Source organism: Stigmatopora argus, chromosome 19, assembly GCF_051989625.1.
Source record: "Stigmatopora argus isolate UIUO_Sarg chromosome 19, RoL_Sarg_1.0, whole genome shotgun sequence".
In the NCBI taxonomy this organism is placed as follows: domain Eukaryota; kingdom Metazoa; phylum Chordata; class Actinopteri; order Syngnathiformes; family Syngnathidae; genus Stigmatopora; species Stigmatopora argus.
The window spans coordinates 9844533-9868853 of NC_135405.1; the positions used below are offsets into that span (position 1 = coordinate 9844533).

At 39.8% G+C, this 24321-nt stretch overlaps 1 protein-coding gene and 3 long non-coding RNA genes across 6 annotated transcripts in view; 2 read left to right on the forward strand and 2 right to left on the reverse strand.

The window, feature by feature from the left end:
• Window positions 1-1170: 1170 nt before the first annotated feature.
• LOC144065028 (uncharacterized) lies at window positions 1171-4817 on the forward strand. The gene is made up of 3 exons (XR_013296943.1): window positions 1171-1600; window positions 1773-1861; window positions 4678-4817. It is a non-coding gene; the product is annotated as an uncharacterized LOC144065028 (long non-coding RNA).
• A 2407-nt stretch (window positions 4818-7224) lies between these two features.
• LOC144064747 (uncharacterized) lies at window positions 7225-9358 on the forward strand. Of its 2 annotated transcripts, XR_013296877.1 has the most exons (6): window positions 7225-7344; window positions 7531-7616; window positions 8647-8697; window positions 8762-8877; window positions 8942-9057; window positions 9122-9358. It is a non-coding gene; the product is annotated as an uncharacterized LOC144064747 (long non-coding RNA). The 2 variants fall into 2 exon arrangements; XR_013296878.1 differs by lacking the exon at window positions 8647-8697.
• An 858-nt stretch (window positions 9359-10216) lies between these two features.
• Window positions 10217-11304, reverse strand: LOC144064784 (uncharacterized). Its single transcript, XR_013296893.1, has 3 exons — window positions 11221-11304; window positions 10458-10531; window positions 10217-10379 (listed from the first exon to the last, which is right to left on the reverse strand). It is a non-coding gene; the product is annotated as an uncharacterized LOC144064784 (long non-coding RNA).
• A 928-nt stretch (window positions 11305-12232) lies between these two features.
• LOC144064815 (glutamate receptor ionotropic, kainate 2) overlaps window positions 12233-24321 on the reverse strand; it is a 69145-nt gene continuing 57056 nt past the window's right edge. For both annotated transcript variants that reach the window (XM_077587628.1, XM_077587627.1), the window contains exons 13-16: window positions 24089-24306; window positions 23132-23357; window positions 15746-15996; window positions 12233-13252 (exon numbers count right to left, since the gene is read on the reverse strand). In XM_077587628.1, the coding sequence (XP_077443754.1) occupies window positions 13088-13252; window positions 15746-15996; window positions 23132-23357; window positions 24089-24306 (860 nt within the window). In that variant the 3' untranslated portion in view covers window positions 12233-13087. The remainder of the gene's footprint in view (window positions 13253-15745; window positions 15997-23131; window positions 23358-24088; window positions 24307-24321) is intronic.

The following is a 24321-nucleotide window of genomic DNA, read 5'->3' on the forward strand; positions in this document are numbered from 1 at the left end:
GAAACGCGCCATGACCGATTTGCTAAGTGCATAGAGAACCAACCTAGCCCTTTGGAGGTTACTTATCATCAATTGTTAAATATACATATATTTTGAATTATTTACATTTTACTATAAATATAAAATTCGCCTTGTGTGTGTTTGAGGGCCAATAATGGCACAGTGCTCTCACTCATGCTCACCGCTAATATAAAACAAAACCCGGCAAAGTTATAAATAAAGAGTTTTGCTCCGATTAATATGCCAGAACGGATTTTGTCTAGGCTCCATATGTGTTTCTTATTCACAAGATTCTTCTGTGATAATGAAACTATCACAGTATCTCTCCTTTTTCTGTCTTTATGTGGGAAGTGGGAGGTAGGTGGCAATATTATAGCAGGCAAAGACTCGTGGGGCAAAAATGACACCTGCAAAGGAGGCTGAATTTCTTTCAAGAGTCTCTTTTCGACCACAGATAAGCGCAGGGGAGGTTTATGGCAGGAAATGTACATTACCATGTACTATATAAATGAGACATTTTATTAAAACGGAATTGTAGTCAGGCTGCAGCGTCCTTGTCGTGTGGAATTTGCATGTTCTTAGAGGCTGTGGGTTTTCTGTGGGTGCTACTTTTCTCCCTCATGACTGACTATTTAGGGCTTTTGATCCAGTTCTTTTAATCTTATATATATATATATATATATATATATATATATATATATATATATATATATATATATATATATATATATATATATATATATATATATATATATAAATTGGATTAAAAGAACGGGATCAAAAGCCCTAAACAGTCAGTTTTTATAGATCTAAAGCAATGTTTATTTGAGCTTTTTTTTCTTAGTAATGGAATATTTCTTTTAATCATGTTTTTCATTTCAAATGGAAACAAAATATATTTTTTTATTATGTTCAATATTAAAGGGGAAAATGGAAAATATCTACATATTTATTTTTAGATCTTACAAAATGCGCTTTGAACTAAAAACACAAAATAAATACAATTGGATTGAAAATATTGCAATGATTGATTTTAAAAAGGGAAAATCAGGAAATATAATGTGCATATCTATAACCATTTGAATTTGATCCTAAAACAGAAAGTCGGCACTAATGATTTACTTTCTCGGGCCGCACAAAATGATGCGGCGGGCCAGATTTGGCCCCCGGGCCGCCACTTTGACACCTGTGATTTAAAGTAAGGAGATTTCAAATATAAACACTATTTTTGTTATGTTGTGTTGGAATTTTGGACGGATGTGTGTGTTTGTCCGTGGGATTGTTGTGTACTTTTTGCCTCTTGTGTCCCTCTAGGCTTCCCTTACCTTGTGTGTCCAGCTGCATGTATTTTCTAATCAGCCCCTTTGTTTGTGTATTGAAACCCTGTGTGCTGGTATTTCTGTTTGTGGGTTTATTGCTTTGATTTGGTCATGTTAGGTGGTCTGTTATGTTTGTTTCTTTGTTTTTTTTTTACTGTAAATCCTAAGTTTCATTGGCTTTTTCTGTTAATTCTGATTAAAGCCTTTAGTTTTGTGCATCCCTGCATTTTTGGGTTCCACTCCACTCTGCACCAGAGGACGGATCATGACAATTTTGTACAGTAAGACGTTTTTGTAAAGTTATTATGTTACTTGATGCAATCCAAGAGAATATTTGCTATGAAAAGGCTCAAATGGAAGATTTGTACTCATTTTAATGTCCAAAAATGATCTATCAATCAGCACGATTGGAAAAGCTGTCAATTCATTCATCGATCCATTTTGTCAACTTAGGTGGAAGACATACCGGCCCTCCGGATGAAATCGAAACTACAACCTGGCCCACGACAAAAAATGAGTTTGACACCCCTGCTCCAAATAAAGTAAGGCTTTTTTCACACTCCCTACACCAACATGATTATAGTGAGGCTTTGAAAATGGTAAGCTTGTTCTGTGTTGTACTGTATGTACGTATATGTGTGTGGAAGTAACTGTTGGTTTAGTTGGTGTGTGTGTGTGTGTGTGTGTGTGTGTGTGTGTGGGGGTTGCTGCAAACACCCTCCACTACTGTACGCAGGAGGAAACAGTCCCCCCACAGGCACACACGTTTGTGCACAATGGGGAACTGCAAATGCTCAAGGCGCTCTTAAGCCAGTTAGGCAAGTCGGGGGCGGCCCAACACACGTTGCCATGTCCTACACGCACAAAATCCTCCATTTTCAATCATCTAACACACTGGTGTCAAAGTGGCGGCCCGTGAGCCAAATCTGGCCCACCGCATCATTTTGTGCGGCCCAAAAAAATATCCCAGCTGACTCCGGGCCAGAGGTGGGGGACACCCTGAATCGATGGCCAGCCAATTGCAGGGCACAAGGAAACGGACAACCATACACACTCACCCATATGTAGGGGCAATTTAGAGTGTTCAACTAGCCAACTATGCATGTTTTTGGAATATGGGAGGAAACCGGAGTACCTGGAGGAAACACACATAGGCCCAGGGATTTACATGCAAGCCTGGACCAACCTGGATTTGAACCCAGGACCCCAGAGCTGTGAGGCCAACACGCTAACCACCGGGCCACCCGTGTTTTTCATTCATAAGAAGTAAATATCCACTTATAATAACCAACAAATGCAACAAATGATTATAGTTACTTGATGAGATGAATAATTGCTTTGAAACATCAGCTTTTTAATGGCATCTCCTTATTTTTTTTCTCAATTAACCATTTTCCATTATTCATTTCTTCAATTATGCAGTTAAATGAGCATGAAATCCTTCTCCCATTTCCCCACGTCAGGTGCTTTTTTGTCCGACACACTGCGTGTGTACGCATCGCTCCCAAAGCAAAGTCACAGCCCGAAAGCCATTTTTAGCGTGGCGCATATTAATTGCCCGATGAACACGATGTTATCCAAGGCTAGTGTTCCGGGTAGCACTTAGGAAAAGGAGGAAGAGGACTTAATATGATGGAAATAAGTGTGACATACTTAACGATCGTCTGTGGGCGCGCTAACGCCCGCTTTGACCTTCCGTGTCAATCTGGAGGGCAGCCATTGGCCGCCATTACTGTTGTGGCTGCACAGCTGCGAGCGGCTCTCATCATGACTCGCACGCAAAAAAAAAAAAAGAAAAACTCGTCGCGGAGAGGCGGAGGTGTCTCGCCGCCTGCGGGTGCCAAATAACAATAAACAATAAAAGAAACTGCAGGAGTGGATGGAGCATTTCGGGCCTGACTGTCATTTGTCGTTAGTACGAAAGCCAAATAGTATTGCTCATCTGGATTCGTGCAATCTTGATGGGATGTTTCAATAGTGATGCCAGGGAAATGCTAAATTGAACTCCTAATGTGTGTGCGGTGCATACATAGTAGGTTCAAATGTGTTTTCGCCACTATGCGAAAGCAATTTTCCCAGTCTCATCCCTTTTTCACTCATTAAAATTAATAAAATTCGCTTTGTTTAGACTTAGATTTTCTCTAGCAACATCTGCAATGCGTACACATTGGTTTGCGTTTTGAAAATATACACACTTAAATGCTCTGGTGTTGAAAATGCATGTAATAGGACAGCAAATATATTAATTGAATTGAAGGTTTGTATATGGTGGCACGGTGGCGCATGTGGTTAGAGTGTTGGCGTCATAGTTCTGGGGCCCTGGGTTCAAATCCAGGTCATGTCCATTTGTGTGGATTTTGCATTTTCTCCCCAAGCCTGCGTGGGTTTCCTCTGGGTGCTCTGATTTCCTCCCACATTCCAAAAACATGCATAGTAGGCTGATTGGACGCTGTGTGAGCGTGCATGGTTGTCCGTCTCCTTGTGCCCTGCGATTGGCTGGCCACCGATTCAGGTTGTCCCCTGCCTCTGGCTCGGAGTCAGCTGGGATAGGCTCCAGCACCCCCTTACGGCCCTAATGAGGATTAAGCAGTTCAGAAAATGAGATGAGATGATTTATATTATAATCTTTGCAATTTCTTACTGTTTTTGAATCACGTCTCTTTTTGCATGGGTCGTCAAATACATGAATACTTTCATGGATTAATTCATTTTGTTTTGATTACTTAATTGTTTGGATTCATATCAAATGGGGGTGTTAAGCTTGCTGTATTTTGCGGCCCTGCTTGACATCCAATTCTAGTATTAGTGTTGCCCGTATGTCAAAGTTTTAATCCATGTGTTACCTCATGGCAATTTGCAGCATCGGACCTAATAGGTGCACAGCACATAACAAGCATCTGGGTACACACCAGTTTCAGCATCATGTTTGTCCCCCTCTCACTTCTTTCAGAGGCAAGATATTGTCATGTGTGTGAGGAAGTGTGTTTGTGCACATCCGGAGAGGTGATTAGGTGAATAATGTTGAATGGAAAGTGTGTGTGTGAGTGTGTGTGTGAGAAGGAGGAACATACTGCTTGTCATGTTACAGCGTGGCACATAAACCACTTAGTGGGTTCTTTTGTGGAGGAGGATTACGGTGTGTTGAAACATGGACACACATTGCACAGCAAGCGCTTAATATTGAAGCCTTTTTTTGGGGTCACCCTTTAAGGCACTTGAAAATCCATACATTTTAAACATTTTTAATGTGTAGTAAATTACAGCTTAAGTTAAGAGTTGCTTTACATATGTACACACAGACTACTGTTTTGATTGTATTTTTATTCTCATATTGATCTACATTTTTACAATTCTTCAGAAACATCTGGCCCAGTGGCGCAAGTGGTTAGTTTGTTGGGCTCCAAACTCTTGGGTCCTGAGTTCAATTCCTGGTTATGTCCACCTGTGTGGAGATTGCATGTCCAGCATGACCCTAATGAGGAAAAAGCAGTTCAGAAAATGAGGTGAGATCTTGAAACATCATTCAAAGTTTAATGCCTTTTACATTTACTGATACACTGTACGTCCCAGTTATTGATTTTACAATGAGACATGTCAGTAAACAAACGGTTTAGTCCGTGTTTTAAAAAGAACACCATTTGAACATATTCAATGCAATATTGAGAACAAAGGAATCGTTTAAAGAACTAGGTCAGGAGAACTCTTGCCTCACCATTGAACAAGAATTCCTGAATATCTACAGCTTCTTTGAGAATGTGACTAATAGAGAGCTGAAATGACTCAAGATTCTAAGAAAAGCGTTTTTAGAACGGAAACAGAACACGGATATAAACTGCTGGTGGTTCCACATAAGGTCCAGAATATTGATTGAAAATCAATACGTTTCTTTAGATGCAAGAGATTTAATCACTCATTCTGACTTTTAACGTCAGTGTCCTCTGTCATCTTGTGTTGGCTTCCAAAATCAATAGGCATTGACATTGAGAAATAATCATAGAAAGGTTGAAGAAGATTGTATTACGATAATGTGCGCTAGCGCGCTGACACAGGACTGACCTACAAGCACTGTATAATGTGTCTGAGAGGACTCCTGCCTTAATGCTGGCTGATTTTTAAAAGGGGAGAGACCCCATACGTGACCAAGAAAAACAATGCATGCGTACCGCTTTTATAGTGTGCGGTCAAGTCGCAATAACCAATAAAATATATTTCCCCTCAAAATTCTACATCACCTCACAAAGGCCTCTTTCTATTATTCCATTATGTAATCCATTCATGGAAGTCCTTGAGATTTGACTCTTACTATCGTCGATCCTTTTTAGAACAGATACTACTCTGGCAACCTGTACAAAATCTTTAAAAATGTCTGTTGGTCTTAGTTACTAAGACTTAGTCCTTTACATTAGGTGTGTCCAAATTATGGCCCGTGGGCACGATGCGGCCCAGTGTCCATGTTTTTATGGCCTGGAGAACTGACTAAATATTATGTGCAGCATGGCTGGTGTATTCCCTAATTTTCTATTTTCCAAAGCTAGAAAGCTAGGAAACTGCTAGATATTCAGCCATGACACCTTGGAGATAACAGAGACAAAAGAGAAAACACAAGAATCACTTTGTTCATTTAGCTTGAAACAAATGTGCCCAGGAGCTGAGAATTGTGCTCACAGGGACGCCTCTTCCACTTGAGTTCTTTGGATGCTATAGATGAGGAACAGCAGCAGACATGCTGCACATTTTAGTGTATTCCACTGGCCGTAAAAATATGGACAGTGGACCGTATGTGGCCCTCAGGCCACACTTTGGAAATGCCTAATGTGAAAGATTAGACTAAAGACCCTTCCGATATAGACCCATGAAAACTTAGCAACTGGTACACAAAAACTTGAAACCTTTCTATACACGCTGTGAAAATTTGAGGTCATTCCAATGAAAATTGGCAAAATTATTGACCTACAAAATGGGGTCAAACATTTTGGAACACCCTGTATTTGCAGGCCAAACTCAATGAAAAATGTGCACAAAACAGGTAAAAATTTTGCTTTTGCTAAAATTATAGGTCCTACTCAAAATATCCGATATCCTATCCTAGTTGGGCTTGCGGCATACTACCCTGAAAATGGTAAAAACAATGTCTTTTTTGTAGTAAGACTAATTTAATAGGTAGACCATGTAAAGCAAAGCTAATTTTAAATTAAAAATAGTTACACCATGTATAGTAAGGCTAATTTTACCATGTATAATAATAACAACGTTATATTGTTAATGGAGTCAAGTTGTTATTAATTAAAATTGTTATTATTTATTCGAATTGTGATTAAAAAATAATTAATAATTTGTATATTTCAACGACCTATTTTGAAATTAAAATGAGTCTTACTATAAAAAATACATTGGGCCACGAGAGGGCGCTGTCTTTGTTTCTTACTGCTATGGACTTCCTGTCTCCAATCTCCATGTGGCTACGTGAATTGTTTAAACAGTTAATATTAAAACTCTAGAAGTAAAAAACAAACACTAAAGTGCATGTCATCACAATGTTCATAATGTGCAATACTGTATTTTAAAGGATTAAAGCCCAATCCAAAAATATTTACAGCTCCCCCCACTAACTAATGCACGTTATGATGAAAACAATGTGTTTTTTTTAAGTATGAATGCCCAATCAACACGTATTTACAGCCCCGCCCCCGCCCCACCCACTGACTAATGCATTATTATTATTATGAAAACAATGTATTTTTTTAAAGTATTAAAGTCCAACCCAAAAGCATTTACAGCGCCCCCCCCCCACACACACACTGACTAACGCACGTTATTATGAAAACAATTTATATTTTTTGTGTGTCTATTTTTAATAGGCGTGGCCGATGTCAGAGTTCAAATAGCCGACGTCAAACCCCAAGATGGCTGATGAGCCAGGAAGCAGCCAGGAGGCTGCACGGGCGTGCACTGCAGAGCAGCTCAAAAGTGACGATTTGCCGAACAAAGCCTGACAAACTTCTCCCAGGACGATGCAGCACATTCGGTACGTTGTCGTTTGGGGATTTCGAAGCCCCAGTTCTCGTCTTGAGAGTGATAAGAGCATGATTCGTTGACGTGATGTAGCTAGCCCCATGTGTGTGCAGACTGCAAAATGTTTGCAAACAAATTGGCTACATTGCGTTACCGATCGCTCTTTGTTTAAAAAGAAATCATTTTATGTGTGTTTCAGTTCCTCAACGAGCACAGACTGCTGGGAAACATCAAGAATGTGGCCAAAACGAGCAGAAAGGGGCATCTTGTCGACGCCATAACAAAGTGAGTCATTTTTAAATAGTTCCGATTTTCTCTATCCGTGTAATATTTAAACGTCAGCGTTCAGTATTCAAGGCTTTGCGCAATTGGCTCGTTTTTCATCATGATATATTCAACGTTTGAATGAAAACTAACTAGCTTCGTGTTTTTTAAATAGCAAAAACCTGTGGATAAGTCACCCACACAAATGCCATTAGTGGACGTGTAAGGAATAAACAGTAATCCCTCGATTATCGCGGTTAATGGAAAAACTGTAAAGTAGGGTCATCCCAATTAAATTTAATTTAAAAAAAAAATACTATAGTGGCAAGTGTAGGAGTAACTTCCGCTTGTGAGTTTCACATCTTTCTGAAATTACAAATAAGCGAACATAGGCTTTGTCATCATACCCAGATAACTGCGTATGACAAAATTGGTATGAAAAATTCTGCCATGTAGTAGAACTGTGCACTCAGATTCTATACTTTTACCCCGTTAACTTTCTTAAAGACCAGGGCTGGGACCGTTTCATTTTTAGTTTTAAATGTGATTTTGACAAAATTTAAGTGAGACATTTATTCAACAATAATGCAGGTGTAATTTTTGACTCATTTAAACATTTTTTTCCTCGGCATAAGAAGAGAAAAATAGAAGCGTATTGGATATTTATTTTATTAAGAAAGAATGGATTTGAAATAATTGACTGAAAAACTCAAGGCAGAAGTAGGATTTATTTTATTTATTATTTTCGTGTAATTTGTACCTTGTGTTTTCTATATTTCCCACCACATCAAAATCCTGATTATTTGTTTGTGGAGGAAAACATGAAAAATAGACTGGATATGGGTGTTTAAAGACTCAGATCATTTTTTAGTCTTTCTGCAGCACACCAAAAGAAAACCAGACCATCAGGAATATGTCTAATATTGCCTTTTGATGGTTTATAGAAAAAAAGCTAAATGTATGAGTTTTTTTAGTTAAATTTGACTTGATTAGGCCATAGTCTGTATTTCTTTTTATGTAATTTAATCTATTGACCCTTTATGTTTTCTAGAATTCCTGCCTATGTACAGAGGCACCCCCCTTGTTTTTCCCAAAATAAAAGGTAAGACCTTGCGAATGGTGTTTTACTTAACTTTGTGTATTGACCCCCTTTTTTCATTTTCCAGAATTCCACAGGGGGGACAAGGTTTCCTGCCTATGTACAGATAGCCTGAGGCACCCCCCATTTCGCGGGGCTGGTGGTTACGCGAGAACCTATCTCCAAACTTTTTCAAAATAAAAGGTGAGCCCTTGTGAATGGTTTTTTACTTAACTTTGCGTATTGACCCCCTTTTTTCATTTTCCAGAATTCCACAGGGGGGACAAGGTTTCCTGCCTATGTACAGATAGCCTGAGGCACCCCCCATTTCGCGGGGCTGGTGGTTACGCGAGAACCTATCTCCAAACTTTTTCAAAATAAAAGGTGAGCCCTTGTGAATGGTTTTTTACTTAACTTTGCGTATTGACCCCCTTTTTTCATTTTCCAGAATTCCACAGGGGGGACAAGGTTTCCTGCCTATGTACAGATAGCCTGAGGCACCCCCCATTTCGCGGGGCTGGTGGTTACGCGAGAACCTATCTCCAAACTTTTTCAAAATAAAAGCTAAGACCTTGTGAATGGTGTTTTACTTTGTATTGACCCCCTTTTATTTTCCAGATTTCCACCTGGTGCCTCTGTCCATTTGAAAATCTCAAGTTTTTCAAAATAAAAGTTTTGAAATGTATACATGTGTTTGTCTTTATCTAACAAAAAATGCAGGTAACAATGAAGTTTAAAAAATTTATTTACAAGTAAATATTTCAACTTTAACATACTTGGTTGGCATTACATTGAAGTGTTGATTGGTGGTCTTTTCTCTGATTTGTCCACCTGTAGACAAGACATTTTAGTTCAAAGTTCACAAAACACTTAGAAAACAAAAATAAAATGGGAATAAACACTTGGAGAAAAAAATAAACTGGTGGGAAAACATTTAGGAAAGAACTGGGTATATACAATTTAATAAAAAAGCTGGGGAATAAACACTTAGAAAATAAAATTAAAAAGCTGGGGGGAAAACATTTAGGAAAGAACTGGGTATATACAATTTAATAAAAAAGCTGGGGAATAAACACTTAGAAAATAAAATTAAAAAGCTGGGGGGAAAACATTTAGGAAAGAACTGGGTATATACAATTTAATAAAAAAGCTGGGGAATAAACACTTAGAAAATAAAATTAAAAAGCTGGGGGGAAAACATTTAGGAAAGAACTGGGTATATACAATTTAATAAAAAAGCTGGGGAATAAACGCTGGGGGGAAAACATTTAGGAAAGAACTGGGTATATACAATTTAATTAAAAAGCTGGGGGGAAAACATTTAGGAAAGAAAACTGGGTATATACAATTTAATAAAAAAGCTGGGGAATAAACACTTAGAAAATAAAATTGGGGATAAATGGACTTGTACTGGGGGAAGATGACTTGGAAGAAAACATATTTCTTACCTTGTGGCCTTTACTTATATAAGGTGAGGAAATCACAACACCAACTTAAGTTCAGTGAAACCTCACCATGGCAAAGTAGATCAGATATCACAGGATTATAATGTTTAAAGCTTTTATTTAGTTTGGATGAAGACTTGGATACTATACAATAAACAAATACATTAACCTTTGAGAAGCCTGCCAGTAGTCTCTAAAATGCAGATATGCCGCAAGTGGGCAACCTGCGAGGAAGATCGTCTGGACGTGGGCCTGATGTGTCTAAAGAAAGCAAAATTTATTATATATAGAGAATGGAGATTCAGCAAATAGGCTTAATGTTTTTTTAATTAGTTTTACCTTGATGTGGCTCAGTCTCCTTTCCTGCAACCTCGGGGGTGTTCTGGGCACTCGGGAAGAGCTGCATCTGGATGCTAAACAGGGAAAACTAGATTTAACCAAACTAGTTGGGAGTTGCAAAACAATTATTGCAAGATGGAGAAATCTGACAAGAAACTTAGTAATATACGATCAAGATAATGAATGAAAATAAGTTACTGAGTGCTCCGTGTTGTGCTATTCTTTTCCCTTTTCCAGACAAGGCGATTAAATATACACAGTGGCGTTGACAGCTAAGAGAAAGTTGGCGTAACAATTTTTGTATCAATGATTTTTAGTGTGAATGTGAAATCAGAACAATTACAAATTAGAAACGGGTGTTAAGCACTCGCAGTGAAATCTATCTTTACATACAACACACCAGTCGTGCCACTGAATGTCATTTTGGAGAGAGTATTTACCCATCAAACTGTTCGTTGATATCTCGACTTTGTTTGATGAGATCAAAAGTCTTTCGACACGACTGAATAATGGAGAGAAAACGGACAATAAAAGGTTTAAAGCCAAATGACGAGCGTTGTCGTGTCGCTAATGCTAAGCTAGCTAGCCACAGGCGGCACACAGCTGGGGAGGAAAGGGAGCTCTAACTTAAATTGTCGACGGTGTGTTGAACCTGGCATTAAACTAACAGATTCCTCGACGTTTTGGGCTCAAGCGATCCTAAAAAGTCTCATGGTAGCGTAACAAAAATGCACTTATGCCAGTAAAGCGCTCTAGAGCTTACCTCGTTTGGGTGCTCGTCGTCAGACCGTCGGCAGAGAAATGGCTGCTCGAAAGAGCGAGGTACTGCGCATGTGCGTAATTTAGACACCTGCGTGGCATAACCACGCCCATATTATCAGGCCATATTGAATGTGGAAAAGATGGTGGCTTGCTTACCGCGTTTTTCGAGGTGCTTTGTCCTCCCAACTATGTCTGTCTATGTTTTGAAGATGACGTAGAATAGTCGTCATTGTTGTGGTCTTGATGCAATAAAACAATACGTACTATATTATGTTAGTACACTAATCTTACCAAATATTGAGTATGATTTTTAATTAGTATTTTACATCAACTCACCGTTATTTCAGGCCATCTGACTCCATTAAAAGTTTAACATTTGAAACGCAAATAATGCTGCATTGTATTGTATACAATAACTACATGAAACTACATGAAATCAGAAGTCATTGGAGGTTTTCAGGGTAGTATGCCATGAGCCCAAGTAGGACATGAGCACCTATAATTTTAGCAAAACCCAACTTTTACCTGTTTAGTGCACATTTTTTATTGAGTTTGGCCCATAAATACAGGGTGTACCAAAATGTTTGACCCCATTTCATAGGCCAATAATTTTGAGACAGCTGTTACAGTGGAGCAGATGTTTGAAGCCTTCCTGCGTAGTCCTCGGAAGAGTTAGATGAGCAAGTGTGGAAACCCAAATGCCAACCCTTTTCTTGAAATTTTTGGTGTCAAGACCTCATATGGTTTGTAGTTTGCGCCTCCTTTGCAAAATTTGTGAAGAAGGCACACTGCACTGTCTTCGGTGACCGAGTCCGAGCATCCTCTAAAACGCAAAATGCCTTTTCTTTTGAAGTGAACGGCATTTCTTAACCTGAAAAGATAGAAAACGTTAAAAATTGGAATGTTTCTACACAAGCTGTAAAAATTTGAGGTCATTCCAACAAAAATTCTCAAAATTATTGGCCTACGAAACATTACTTGTGTACGTAGTAGTAGTTTAAAATTAAGCACCATTGTGACGTCAAGCATTGCTTTATTACATAGCCATATTTTCTCCAAACACGCAAACACACAAAAAATGAAAAAACTGAAAGTGGGAATATGGTATAAGTAAGTGAGTGTGATGGATCCTACAGAGCAGCGTGCGAAAGACCCCCCCCCAAGCATCAGGAGTCTGAGCAAGGGCTTCGTCTGCGTCTGCTACATGTCGTGTCCTCGGGAGGGGCTACCATGATACAAAGTCCTATAAAATGTCTTGATCTTGTACAAAAACAAACATTATAGATATATATTTTTTTGTAGAAATTCTGCATTAAAACAACAACTTTGAGAGACATTAGAAGCGTATTACATTGAGGCTCTTGAACCAAAAGCTTTGGCACGAGGAAAAGACGGTACGATGGGTCGGCAAAGATGATTCCGAAATATACACATCAGTTCATAGTAAAAGTGTTTGGTGACGTCTACTCTTCTTCATGTGATTTATATTTTCTTTTTGTTTTTTTTTGACTTTTTCAAATAATCCTAAAGAAACTAAGGGGAAAGGAGGTATATGGGGGTCACACAGAGATTGGACTTGAACATAAAAACTACATCCTGTGTCACTATGTGTGTGTACTAGTCCACTTCCATCATTTCCAGCTGCCTTCATAAAGTGACCATCACAGTGAGGTGACACTGCTCACTCAGCTAGCTTGATTTCCACAGGAAACATCTCTCCATACATACTGCTTCAATGGGGTCCCTCCCAAAAAAAAAAAAAATACGGCCGCCGACTTCAAACGGCGGCGAGGTCGGCCACGATGTCACCCAGCTCCACCCATTGCGTCCCTCCGCCGTGAAGGGATTGTTGTTGTTGTTTTGTCTTTTCACGCCATGGTTTCCTTTCCAGGGAGTCTCCTGTCATTGAACGTATGCATGTTGATGACTTCCTCCGTCTTAACGATGACGGGCGGCTGCGGCTTCTGCTTGAGACGACGTTGGCACTTCAGAGAGACCCGCAGCTCGTCCATCATGGCGCTGCAGAAAGATCTCTGCGCAGAGTGGAGACAAGAAGTAGATGAGTGTTAATGCCGCACTGCTCACACCACGGATGATTACACAAGCGGGATGAGATGAAAAACTAAAGGGGATCGGGTCTTTCAGGCAATTCTCGAATGCACTTACCTTTGAGGGGGAGATCTGCCCTTTTTAGTGGACATTTTTCCAAAGCATTTACTCTGTCAGATAGTTAAATCATCTCATGAAACTTTTAGGTAATGCTTCAATATTTCATCGGAAAATGGCATTTTTGGATCTCTTGTTTTTAGATGTTCAACAGAATAATGATCAACCTGCTCAATAGCAGAGAAGTAATGTTTTTCTCTTTGCGGGGAAAAAAAAATGGGACCTGTCAGGGAGCTTGGATAGGCTCCGGCACCCTTGTGAGCCTAGTGAGGATTAACCAAATGAATGCAGTTTGACTTTAAGACCTCTGAGATGTCCATGGAAGCTTGTGTGACTTTTTTTTGTCATGCAAAAAAGGTTTTTGAAGAAAAATTCAATTCAATCAATGGAGAGAACTAATTGAGTACCAAAATAACTGTTATTTGCAACCTTAGTTCCTAATATGATCCTTTTAAGGCCCAATGGAATCATTAGTGTGATTCCAATTTAATCATCAGTGAGTTTTTGAATATGTTACAAATGGAGGATTTCATTAATTTGATTCAAATACGTCTTAACATTGTTCTTCATTAGGATTCTGAGTGAGCGAGGGGGTTCACCTTTAAAAGGTCGCGCAAAGACAAGTTTGCTTTGAAAAAAAGATGCTATGGAACATCAGCTATGTGAAGCAGCCTCTTCCTGACATTATGTCCAAGCCATGAGCGCCTTTATAAAGTGTTCATTTTCTTCCCCGGCAACCTTTTCCCGAGCCAAATTCCTCTAAAATCACTCTCAGTTAATGCTGAATCCAATTTGAGCGTACGAGTGTGACATGGAGGCGGCTTGGACAACAGGTAATTTTCTTTCACTTATACACACAATTTGACTGGTGCACGACTGACATCTTGTTCCTTCTCTGAAAAAAAGTGATTATAGGGGAAGAAAAGCAGCGGAAATGTGTGGAGGCAAAAAAAAGAAAAGAAAAAAGAACACAGGGAAGAAGAGGCGGATAAAAAAAAGCCATTGGTTTCATGTGGGGGAAGGTGACAGGTAGAGAGAGTAGAGAAGGCGGGAGGGAGGCCTGTAAATGAACAAGCCACCTCGGCAACGCCGATGTTGTGGCATTTGAAATTATTCCAACAATGCGAGCCACTATCTTGATTAATGATCGGCGAGATGTGCTCAGAACGTACGCCGCCCGTAACAAAAACACAAACTAATCAGCGGCGAGATGGCAGGTGAAAGGAAAACAACCAAAAAAACAAAAAGCAAATCCAGTGAGGCCATTTTTAAGTAGCACTGCCTTCGGCACTGTATAAACACTACAATGAAAGTGTAAGTGTAACCTGGTTGGTTTCGAAAAAGTGAAATTCATGTCGATGATGCAGAGGCACATTCAAGAAAAATACATTTTTAAATGAGGATGGAGGAAAGGCTGTTGGTGGATTTCTTGATTTTGGGCAGATGGCAACAGTTCTATTTGTTCATTGTTTAAAATATACAGTGAAGTATAAGTGGAGAAAAAACATTCATTTTTACAGCCTCACCTCATGCTTTAATTCAATAGACATTGTGCTACTCCTTCTGGTGTGCGTGCCATAGTCATGACTATTTATTGATGATGTATTTATCATGATTATATATTGATTATCTATGTCACAGGTGTCAAAGTGGCGGCGCGGGGGCCAAATCTGGCCCACCGCATCATTTTGTGCGGCCCGAAAAAGTAAATCATGAGTGCCGACTTTCTGTTTTAGGATCAAATTAAAATGAAGAGTATAGATGTATATTAAATTTCCTGATTTTCCCCCTTTTGAATCAATAATTGTAATTTTTTAATCATTTTTTTCAGTGTTTTTAGTTCAAAAATCATTTTGTAAAATGTAAAAAAATATATAAAAAAGCTAAAATAAACATTGTTTTAGATCTATAAAAAACTGAATAATCAGGGCTTTTAATCCAGTTCTTTTAATCCATTTATAAAAAAATATTAAATCTAAAATGGTCCGGCCCACATGAAATCGAGTTGACGTTAAAGCGGCCCGCGAACCAATACACCCTTGATCTATGTGTTTGTTTGTTGTTGAGTCCATAGACTCAATAACTTGGCGCTGAAGGTCTCCAAAACCATGGAACTCATCCTGAACTTCAAGGCGGAACAAGGACTCTCCTCTCTGCTCATCTCACTTGGACTACTTATTTATTTGTCTGTTGTGGTTATTTGTGCGCTGTGTGGTAAAATGACAATAAAAGCATTCAATTCAATTGCCTAGGCATTTTTTTTGTTGCCAAATTGAGATATCTGCAGCCCTGCAATTTATATATACATATAAATTAATGCATTTTCCTGAGAATTGATAGCAGGCTACCATAAAGTATACCTTCTCCAATTGGGCGTTCTGCTTGGACTTGTACAGAACCTCTCCCACAGCCACAAAGACAGACAGCACCAAACCAGCAGCCAATACTATAAAGATTCCTCCGATGTTCTGCACCCCTAAAGCGCTGGCCTCTTTGCTCTCCTCCTCTGGACAGCCATTGCCCCTCCACCATTTCTCCTTCATCATGTGGAGCTTGCCCTCCTCCTGCAGCTGCAGAATGGCAATCGTGATTTTGTCCCTGTACGGGGAGCCTGGGAAAAACACACAAAAAAACACCTCGATGTCATGGGCTTGACAGAAGCTTTATGGTAGGAACGCGCCTATTGCTAGATGTGTGGAAGTCATATATCCATGGCCATTCTGTTGTCAGGTGGATTTTCATGAGTAATATCAGCTTAAATGTAACTGCAGATTTGACATCTTTGTTTGGAGTTAGGGAGGCAGAAGAAGGCAACGATAAAAGTGTGAACAGTGCGTGCGAATGATCGCGTTATAGAAAGAGTAACAATGACATTTCATATTGCGTTATTTTTATCTGAGGAATCCCCAGAGACTGTTTAAATGTCGCTGGAAGTTGCATTTGTACGGCAAAGCTACTTTTTTTTTTTGCTCTCGCTCTCTTTTGTTAGTGTTGATGCGGAACTTTTCCCTCCGGAGCTCCAGGTACAGCAAGCTCTTGGCTGTTCGTTATGCTTTTACTCGAAACGCTTACTGACGCGTGTCTAAATAACATTTATTATTAATAGGCATCTGCAAAATTGCTGAGGGAGGCCATAACTAATTGTCACTGATTTGGGTGAAATGACCCAGACGACACAAAGTTGAAAAAAAATCTTTTGTCATTCACATTCAACCTTGTCAAAGAAAATCAGTGCCAAAAATCAGATGAATTTTAAAAGTAAGCTTTCAAAACATCACTTTGTTGTGCCTCAAAGTTGAGATTCATCACTTGAGATATTCCGTGACCGGACGTTTGGCCGCCGGACGTTTGGCCGCCGGACGTTTGGTCGCCCGGACGTTTGGTCGCCCGGGTGAATATAATTTTGAGAGCTGGTTTCAACAGTAGATATTTAGATATTAAACTCTCTCTCACATGAATATAATTTTGAGAGCTGGTTTCAACAGTAAACTCTCTGTTATGTTGTCAAACGTCCGACGACCAAACGTCCGGGCGACCAAACGTCCGGCGACCAAACGTCCGAGTACCAGATATTCCCATGAGATTAATGTTCTATAAACCTTAGTGACCATCATACAACATGTCCACTATCTTGCAGCATTTTGTAGCATTTCATCAAGAACCCAAAAGTGGTTTATTCAGCAAATAAAAGGTGTATTTGTGAATAAAGAGCCACAAATATGCAGATCACGACATTGCCAATGAAAAGACAAACAACTCGTTTTTAATGTCGGCAAGTTTTGTCGGGCCGCGTCTGGGCCACATGCCTTTACTTGTCACCATTCCTTAGCCGAAAGATTGCAAGTTGAAGAGCTAAGTACCTCTTGGCAGTAACACAGCTATTTTTCCGTCCATTTCATCATGTAACCTGGCACGTTACATATGGCTGCACATTGGGAGTCCTCCTTTAAATGCCACTAATCCTGATAGTCACAGTGTGACTCCATTCACACCCGGCGTTCCCATTAACACAGAGGAAGTTGGCACCAAAGTATTGACTTCACGAGCATTGAACGAGCTGCCTTTCGCACACGTGCCGCCAATGAGCTTCTCGTGCCGTAAACAGTGACCCGACTGGGTGTGTACGTTATACAGTAGTGGGATTATATAATGTATATGATAATGATAATAATAATCGGACATAGGCCCTGTCGTCATCATCAACAACAAAAGCCTAATTGTCATCACACCCAGAAACTGCGTATGACGAAATTGGTAGTGCTTCGCCATAAGGTGTGTTTTCTCGGCAAAAGACCTAATAAGCGATAGTTTCGGACTCGTAATTTACCATTCTGCCGTTATGGATACATCGCATCACCCCCCCGAGCGGATCACTTACCTTTCACTGTCTTTCACTTATCTTCAGTCAGCCAGTAGGAGGCAGATCAACACCCAAACATCTTTTCATAGTACCTCACCCCAAGTTATTACACAGAAGGGATTGTGTGTTGTGTTACCGCAAGTTTAGAGTTCTTATAGATGTGGGGAAAACTCCTTAAGCCTATTTGTTAAGGACAGTTTTTTAGTTTTTAGTTTTTTACTAATATATGAGATGGGGTTTCATTATTGGTATGTCGTTGTATGGCATCATGAGGAGGGGTTGGGGGGGGGTATGTGGGCGGGGGCGCTATTAGTGACACAGTAGGAGTTACTGGGGTGATCAAAGGAGTTATCGCCGTGGAGGAGCAAAACGGAATCTCGTTCCCGTTGCTTCCACAGAATAGTCCGACACACACATACTAATGCACACACACATATACACAAACACTTCCCAGGGAGAGATTAGCGCTCACGGAAAGCTTATATCATTCATTTATAAACCGTGCTAAACGCGTGTTACGTCTATTTCTATTTCTGATGTAAAAAAAAAAAGATGGAAATTCCAATAATTAGTTTATGAAACGCATCAACGCATAGGCAGATTTTTGCCTTTTGGACTCATTTCCATTTAGATGCGTTTGAAAAGTCATGACCATGGGTCATTGAAGGAGAAAATACCTGGAGTGCAATTAAAAAGTAAATCAATCTTTCGGCAATAATGTAGCACATAAATTAAAGTTTGAAGGTTTTGCTAAGCATTCTATTATGGTTAATAGTTTCCCGTCTGTTGCGGACTCACCGCTGCACAGAATCAGGTCTTTTTTTTCCCTGCAGTTTATTCTCAGTGTCATCCATCATTTTCTGTTATCATCCATCATCCTTTCATCTCACAGACTCCATTTATTTGGACACACAAAGGGCACAGCCAAACAATTACGCCAGCGTTTTTTTTTTTTAGAAGCACATACAGTACTGGTTTCCACAATTTTTGGACACTGACACGTTCTTGTGACATTATCTCTATATTTCAAATATGAAAAAAGATATCTGTCCATCTGGTCCTTTTTATTTATACACATTATGTTGAGGGTGACCTAGAGCCCTGAGCTAGTCCCTTTTCAAATGATGGGGGTTACTCCCCCACGTTTTAACAATGCGTCTTAAAACCGTTGAGGTTTTTTGTGTGCATATCGCATTGCATCATGGGAAAACCAGCGGTTTAAACAAATAAAGTTTTGTTGTCAAAATTGGTGGGTGAGCCTGGTGCGCATTATAATCCGAAAATTACGCTTTGTCTTGTTTCATGACAATTTGATACATATCAGACTATAAACCATTAATTTTTAATTTGTATTATTATTGCTATCCCTGAGTTCAATTGGAAATCCATGTGTTTTATCCTAGCTGATTTTATAGCATATGGAAAAGAACAATGAGTTTTTAATTTAGTTTGTCATATAAAAATATAAATCAACCTCTAGATTACATTTCATTTCACCTTGAGAAAAGTTTTATGGCTCTTATATATTGATATTTGTTTCACTTAGGTGTGGATTTTTTGGCCACTAGTAGAAAGAAAAAAATAGAAACAAATTTATATGTATATAAATCATAACTATTTAATAAAAAATGCTCCAGCATCATGACAAAATTTGAGTATGTGGCCTATGGCTAGTTAACTAAAACTCCCAAACAAAGGCTATTTGAGTTTCCTGCAACTATTAAACAATGTTACCCCCTTTATACAAGCCTACGTAATGTTTACACAAGCCTATACTACAGTGGACGCATGTTTAAGCATACTATAAACGTAAAAACGGTCTATAAACACTGCATATTAATGAAGCCAATACCCTATCTGCTGTTCTATTCGCCTATATTACATAATATACATTTATAGTCCGCACTTAAGTGTACATGCATGCTTAAGTACACATATATCTGCTCAGCTGGCACTCATTTGCATGGTCCTATGTTCAAGCATACGCTCTGATTGAAGAAGGGAAATCTCTCAAGTATCAGAGGCTCTTGATTGTAAACCCCCCCAACCCCCCACCACCACCCTTCCCTTCTCCCCACTAACTCCTCCATCATATTTCAAATGATAAATGATGGCCTAACAAAGGAGGCCTTGGATAAATGCTAATAGGATGAGTCTTTAGAGACAAGGATAGAGAGCTGGAGCCTCAGCAAATGGAAAAGTGCGATGCTTGACGCCGTGCGCATTCATAACTACCTTACAGATGTTGAAAAGCGCAAGGCATCCATCACTCCCACGCAGCCGGGCGGCCGCTTGGCGCACGCTTTGAGTCGATAGCGGCGCTTTTGGGAGAGGGATTCAGAGGAACCGACAAGCACTTAAAGATTAAACGTGCTTTCGCACCTATAGGTCGCTTTCTCTGGGCCCAATCCATTGATGGGCTTGTACACTTGCTCCGCTGTCCTCCAGAGTTTTGCTTTCTCTTCACGTGGAGAGAAAAATCAAAGTGATGCAAAACGTGTGTCAGCGTCAAGCGCTTGAGATCTTTCGCTTATTCTTTTATTGACCGTAAGATTGTAAACAGGATGAAGAAAGCGGGACGTGCACAAAACTATTTACGCCGTTGAGGGGATTAGTCTAGGAGTTATTGAGCCGTCAAGATATTAGGGGGTTTGAATTTGTCTTCTGTAGGTTGTTGACTAATAATAAAAAGGAAAGGGAAGAAAACGCAGATGTTGAAGCCCCGCCTTAAATTTTTAGAAATGTTGTTTAGTACTTTAAACAGTAAAACATACTTTTATGAGCGATGAATTCTAAAGTGAAGTATTTTTTCCAACTTATTTTACAATGAAAGAAAAATGACTTCAATCTATACATTTGACAGTTTTTAAAGAACTTTTTAGTGTATATTTGAATAGAAGTAAATGTATGAATTTCATGATATATCACATATATATTATGCTATTTGCTGAGACTTAAATGAACAACAAATGCAAAACTACTATGACATTTACAATTTTGAAGCTGCGGAAAATTTAAAACATTTTCGACATTTAAGAATATTATTTTATAACAAAACAGCATATGTATATTAGAACAATATTGACCAAGGTTTTGACTTTTGATTACATAATGGCTTAACGGAACCTTGCTACAGATGTTTATACTATAATAAATGACCAATTTCTTAACAATTTGGACAACGATGCAATATTTGCCAATTTTGCAAAGTTTGCCTTGATTAATTTGGATAAAACGTATTACAAAGTGAGCCAGCACTTTGAGTATGGATGGTAAAAAATCCTTAACTAGCTTTTGGTGGGCACCCAAGTTTGATTGTTGTATTCACACCTGACCGAACAAATCGCTTTAAAGGGAGGAACAAACTAGATTTCGATTAAAAGGTACTAAACGACAAGGACACCCAAAGTCATTAAAAAAAACGATTCTTTTGCCTCGGCTGCGGCATTTAGTGATTAAAAGAGACATTTTCTATCACGCTGGAAACATTTGAGGGAGCGTAATCAGCTTTATTCCGAAATAGTACGTCATGAAAACCCTTCCACGTGAGAGTGAAATGAATTAGTGAGACGTAATAACTCCTCCAGCAGACAACCTAATCAGTAGTATTTTTCTTTTTTTATGCATTTATCAGTGTAGCGCTTATCAGGCAAATGAAGGATTTGAAATATAGCCGCTAACGTTTGATACACTGCGTGGTGGCGCCACTGAAAACGAAGCGAGAAGATCTGATGTCCATCTCAAGGACGTCCGTGTTAAGTCGGCGCCACAGCGGGGCGATACATCACATCGCCGCGCCGGCTTTGTTACAGCCGCCGCAATCATCACATCTCTGCAGATCTATAACGGCGCCGCGCTCATCAGCACGAGGCAGCTCCAGATGTGGATGGCCGGAATTAATCATCCGTATTTTGATGGCCTTCGTATCGTCCGTGATGGATGCGGCCATTAGCACCCCCCCACCCTCGCCGACGCCACGGTCGCGAGGGCTCCCGTTGGCCTCGTGGCGACCACTTTAACCTTTATGGCAATTGGGACAGAAATCATCAGCAGCTTTCCACTCCGGCACCCCGGGGATACATTTATCCGCCCGCCGGCTGCTTTGCATACAGCATAACACAACACAACACAACACAACACAACACAACGCTCCCCAGAGTGAAGGATGAGGATGGCGTAAAAAGTTTTGATGCTTTGAGAGTGTCTCATCATTTTTGACAGGCGCAAACGCAGATTAGAAAAACAGACGCGCCAGCGCTCGGATTGTTGTCTGATTGTTTGGCGCCCGAGTGTTTTGTTGTGACGCTTTAGAGCTCGCCTACAATTTACGAAGGAAGGGTGGGGATCTGCGGTAAATTTACTTTTCGGCTGCTTTCCACAATTCCTCACCCAACAGGCGTCGGTCTTTCTGATGGTCGCCGATATGACGCCTTTGGTGAGTGAATATGGCGTCCTATCTGAATCGCTCAACCAGTAATTATGGCTTTTAGCTACCTATAACATATTCATTTTCCACGGCTACAATTAGAGCAAGGGTGTCAGACTCGGGTTGATTCGCGGGCCGCTTTAACGTCAATTTGATTTCACGTGGGCCGGACCATTTCAGATATAATATTTAGATTTTTTTTATTTATAAATGGATTAAAAGAACTGGATTAAAAGCCCTGAATATTCAGTTTTTTATAGATCTAAAACAATGTTTATTTGAGCTTTTTTATATATATTTTTAGATTTTACAAAATGATTTTTGAATTAAAAACACAGAAAAAAATGATTAAAAAATTACAATGATTGATTTAAAAGAGGGAAAATCAGGAAATTTAATATACATCTATACTCTTCATTTTAATTTGATCCTAAAACAGAAAATCGACACTCATAATTTACTTTCCTGGGCCACACAAAATGATGCGGCGGGCCAGATTTGGCCCCCGGGCCGCCACTTTGACACAGGTGAATTAGTGTTCAAAAATGCAAAAAAAATAATAGTTTAAAAAGGGAAAAAAAGCCTGTTTAACTGAATGATAGGCAGACACTTATTGACTCCCGCCACATTGACAGTATCAAATGTTGCCTAATAACAGTATACCAGTCTGCAGACATCTTCCTGATGCCTCTTTATTGTCTCTCTCTTATAGGTCTCAAAGGTTTTTAAGTTTAACTATAAAGTGCTTAATATTTCTTGAGATGTTTATGAGATTTCAAATGTTAAAGGTGACCCATATACAATTCATGAAATTTTCCGTCAGAGGTTTCTTCTGGCAATTGACCAGCATCCCAGAACCGAATCCCTCGATTTTTTGGTTGATATTTGTATGGTTGTGACCTAATCACTCCAAAAACTAAATAGTTCCAGTGAAGTTTAAGGTGAGGGTGGTGCTCTTACCCATTGGCGTTCCCACTCCATAGGCTTTGGAGTCAATCAGGCCTCCGATCTGCGTCAGGTTGCAATTGCGCTGAGTGACAAACTCGATGGTGGTGGACTCCATGAGGAAGGCGTACTCCGAAGTGAGGGCACGCTGGATGCCCTCCTCCACATTTTTCACCATCACCGATTGCCTCCTGCTGTTCATAAACTCCCACATCTTGTCATAGGTGGAAATCTTTGTCTTCTGCATGTCAAAGATTGAGCAGCAAATTAGAAAATCAAATCACTTGGATTCTAATTACAGATAATAACAACCTGCTGCAATGTCAAACTTTTACCTTCAAATGCAAACGACGAGCCAAAGACATAACGCTTATATTTTCTCTGAAATAATGAAAGCAAAATGCAACCAAACTTGTTTTTTCCATAATAACAAACAGTTAGCATGACATCGTTACAGTAATATAAATGACAATCCAAGGGATTGTCGTTCAAATTCTCATGGTCCTCGGTTCCAAACCATTTCCTTGACGACTAGGAGGGTTTGATTATGAACGTTACATTTGATGGATCGCCTACAATCTTTCCCTCAGAACAGGTAGAAATAAAATGTCAGGAGCAGCTCGTTTGTCCCTCCTGGCTTGCCGTTAGGTTCGAGCAGCAGCGAGTGATTCATGATTACGGATGTGTGTATTTAAACACGACTGAATTGGTATTCATTGTCGGATCGTACTGCGTCATACTGCATACATCGCTGCAAAGGTACTGTTCTCCATGCTCCGGTTTTGTTTATTTTTGGTTGTACAAGTCCTTGTTATTTCATAAGGCTTCCTGAGTTATTAAAAGTTATTATCATGAGCACAGTTCGCCTCGTCCCCTCCTGCTTCCCTGCTACTGGGTCCAAATCCCTCAAATCGCGCTACGCGATCGTAACATAAAAGAACAAATTGAAACTGGAGAGCGTTTCTATTGTACCTTGAAAAAAGTCATTGTCGCTCCATCCTCCACCACGCCATAGAGAATCTTAGTTTGCTTAGCCAGGTCGTCGGCCGAGTCAATTGGCGACTCCATCCTCTCTACGGTGAGGAAGGCGGCCAGGTTGGCCGTGTAGGAGGATATGATGATAAGGGTGAAGAACCACCAGATTCCTCCCACGATTCGCGTCGACAGGGCCTTGGGCATGAGCTCTGAGCCTGGGGTGAGGGAGG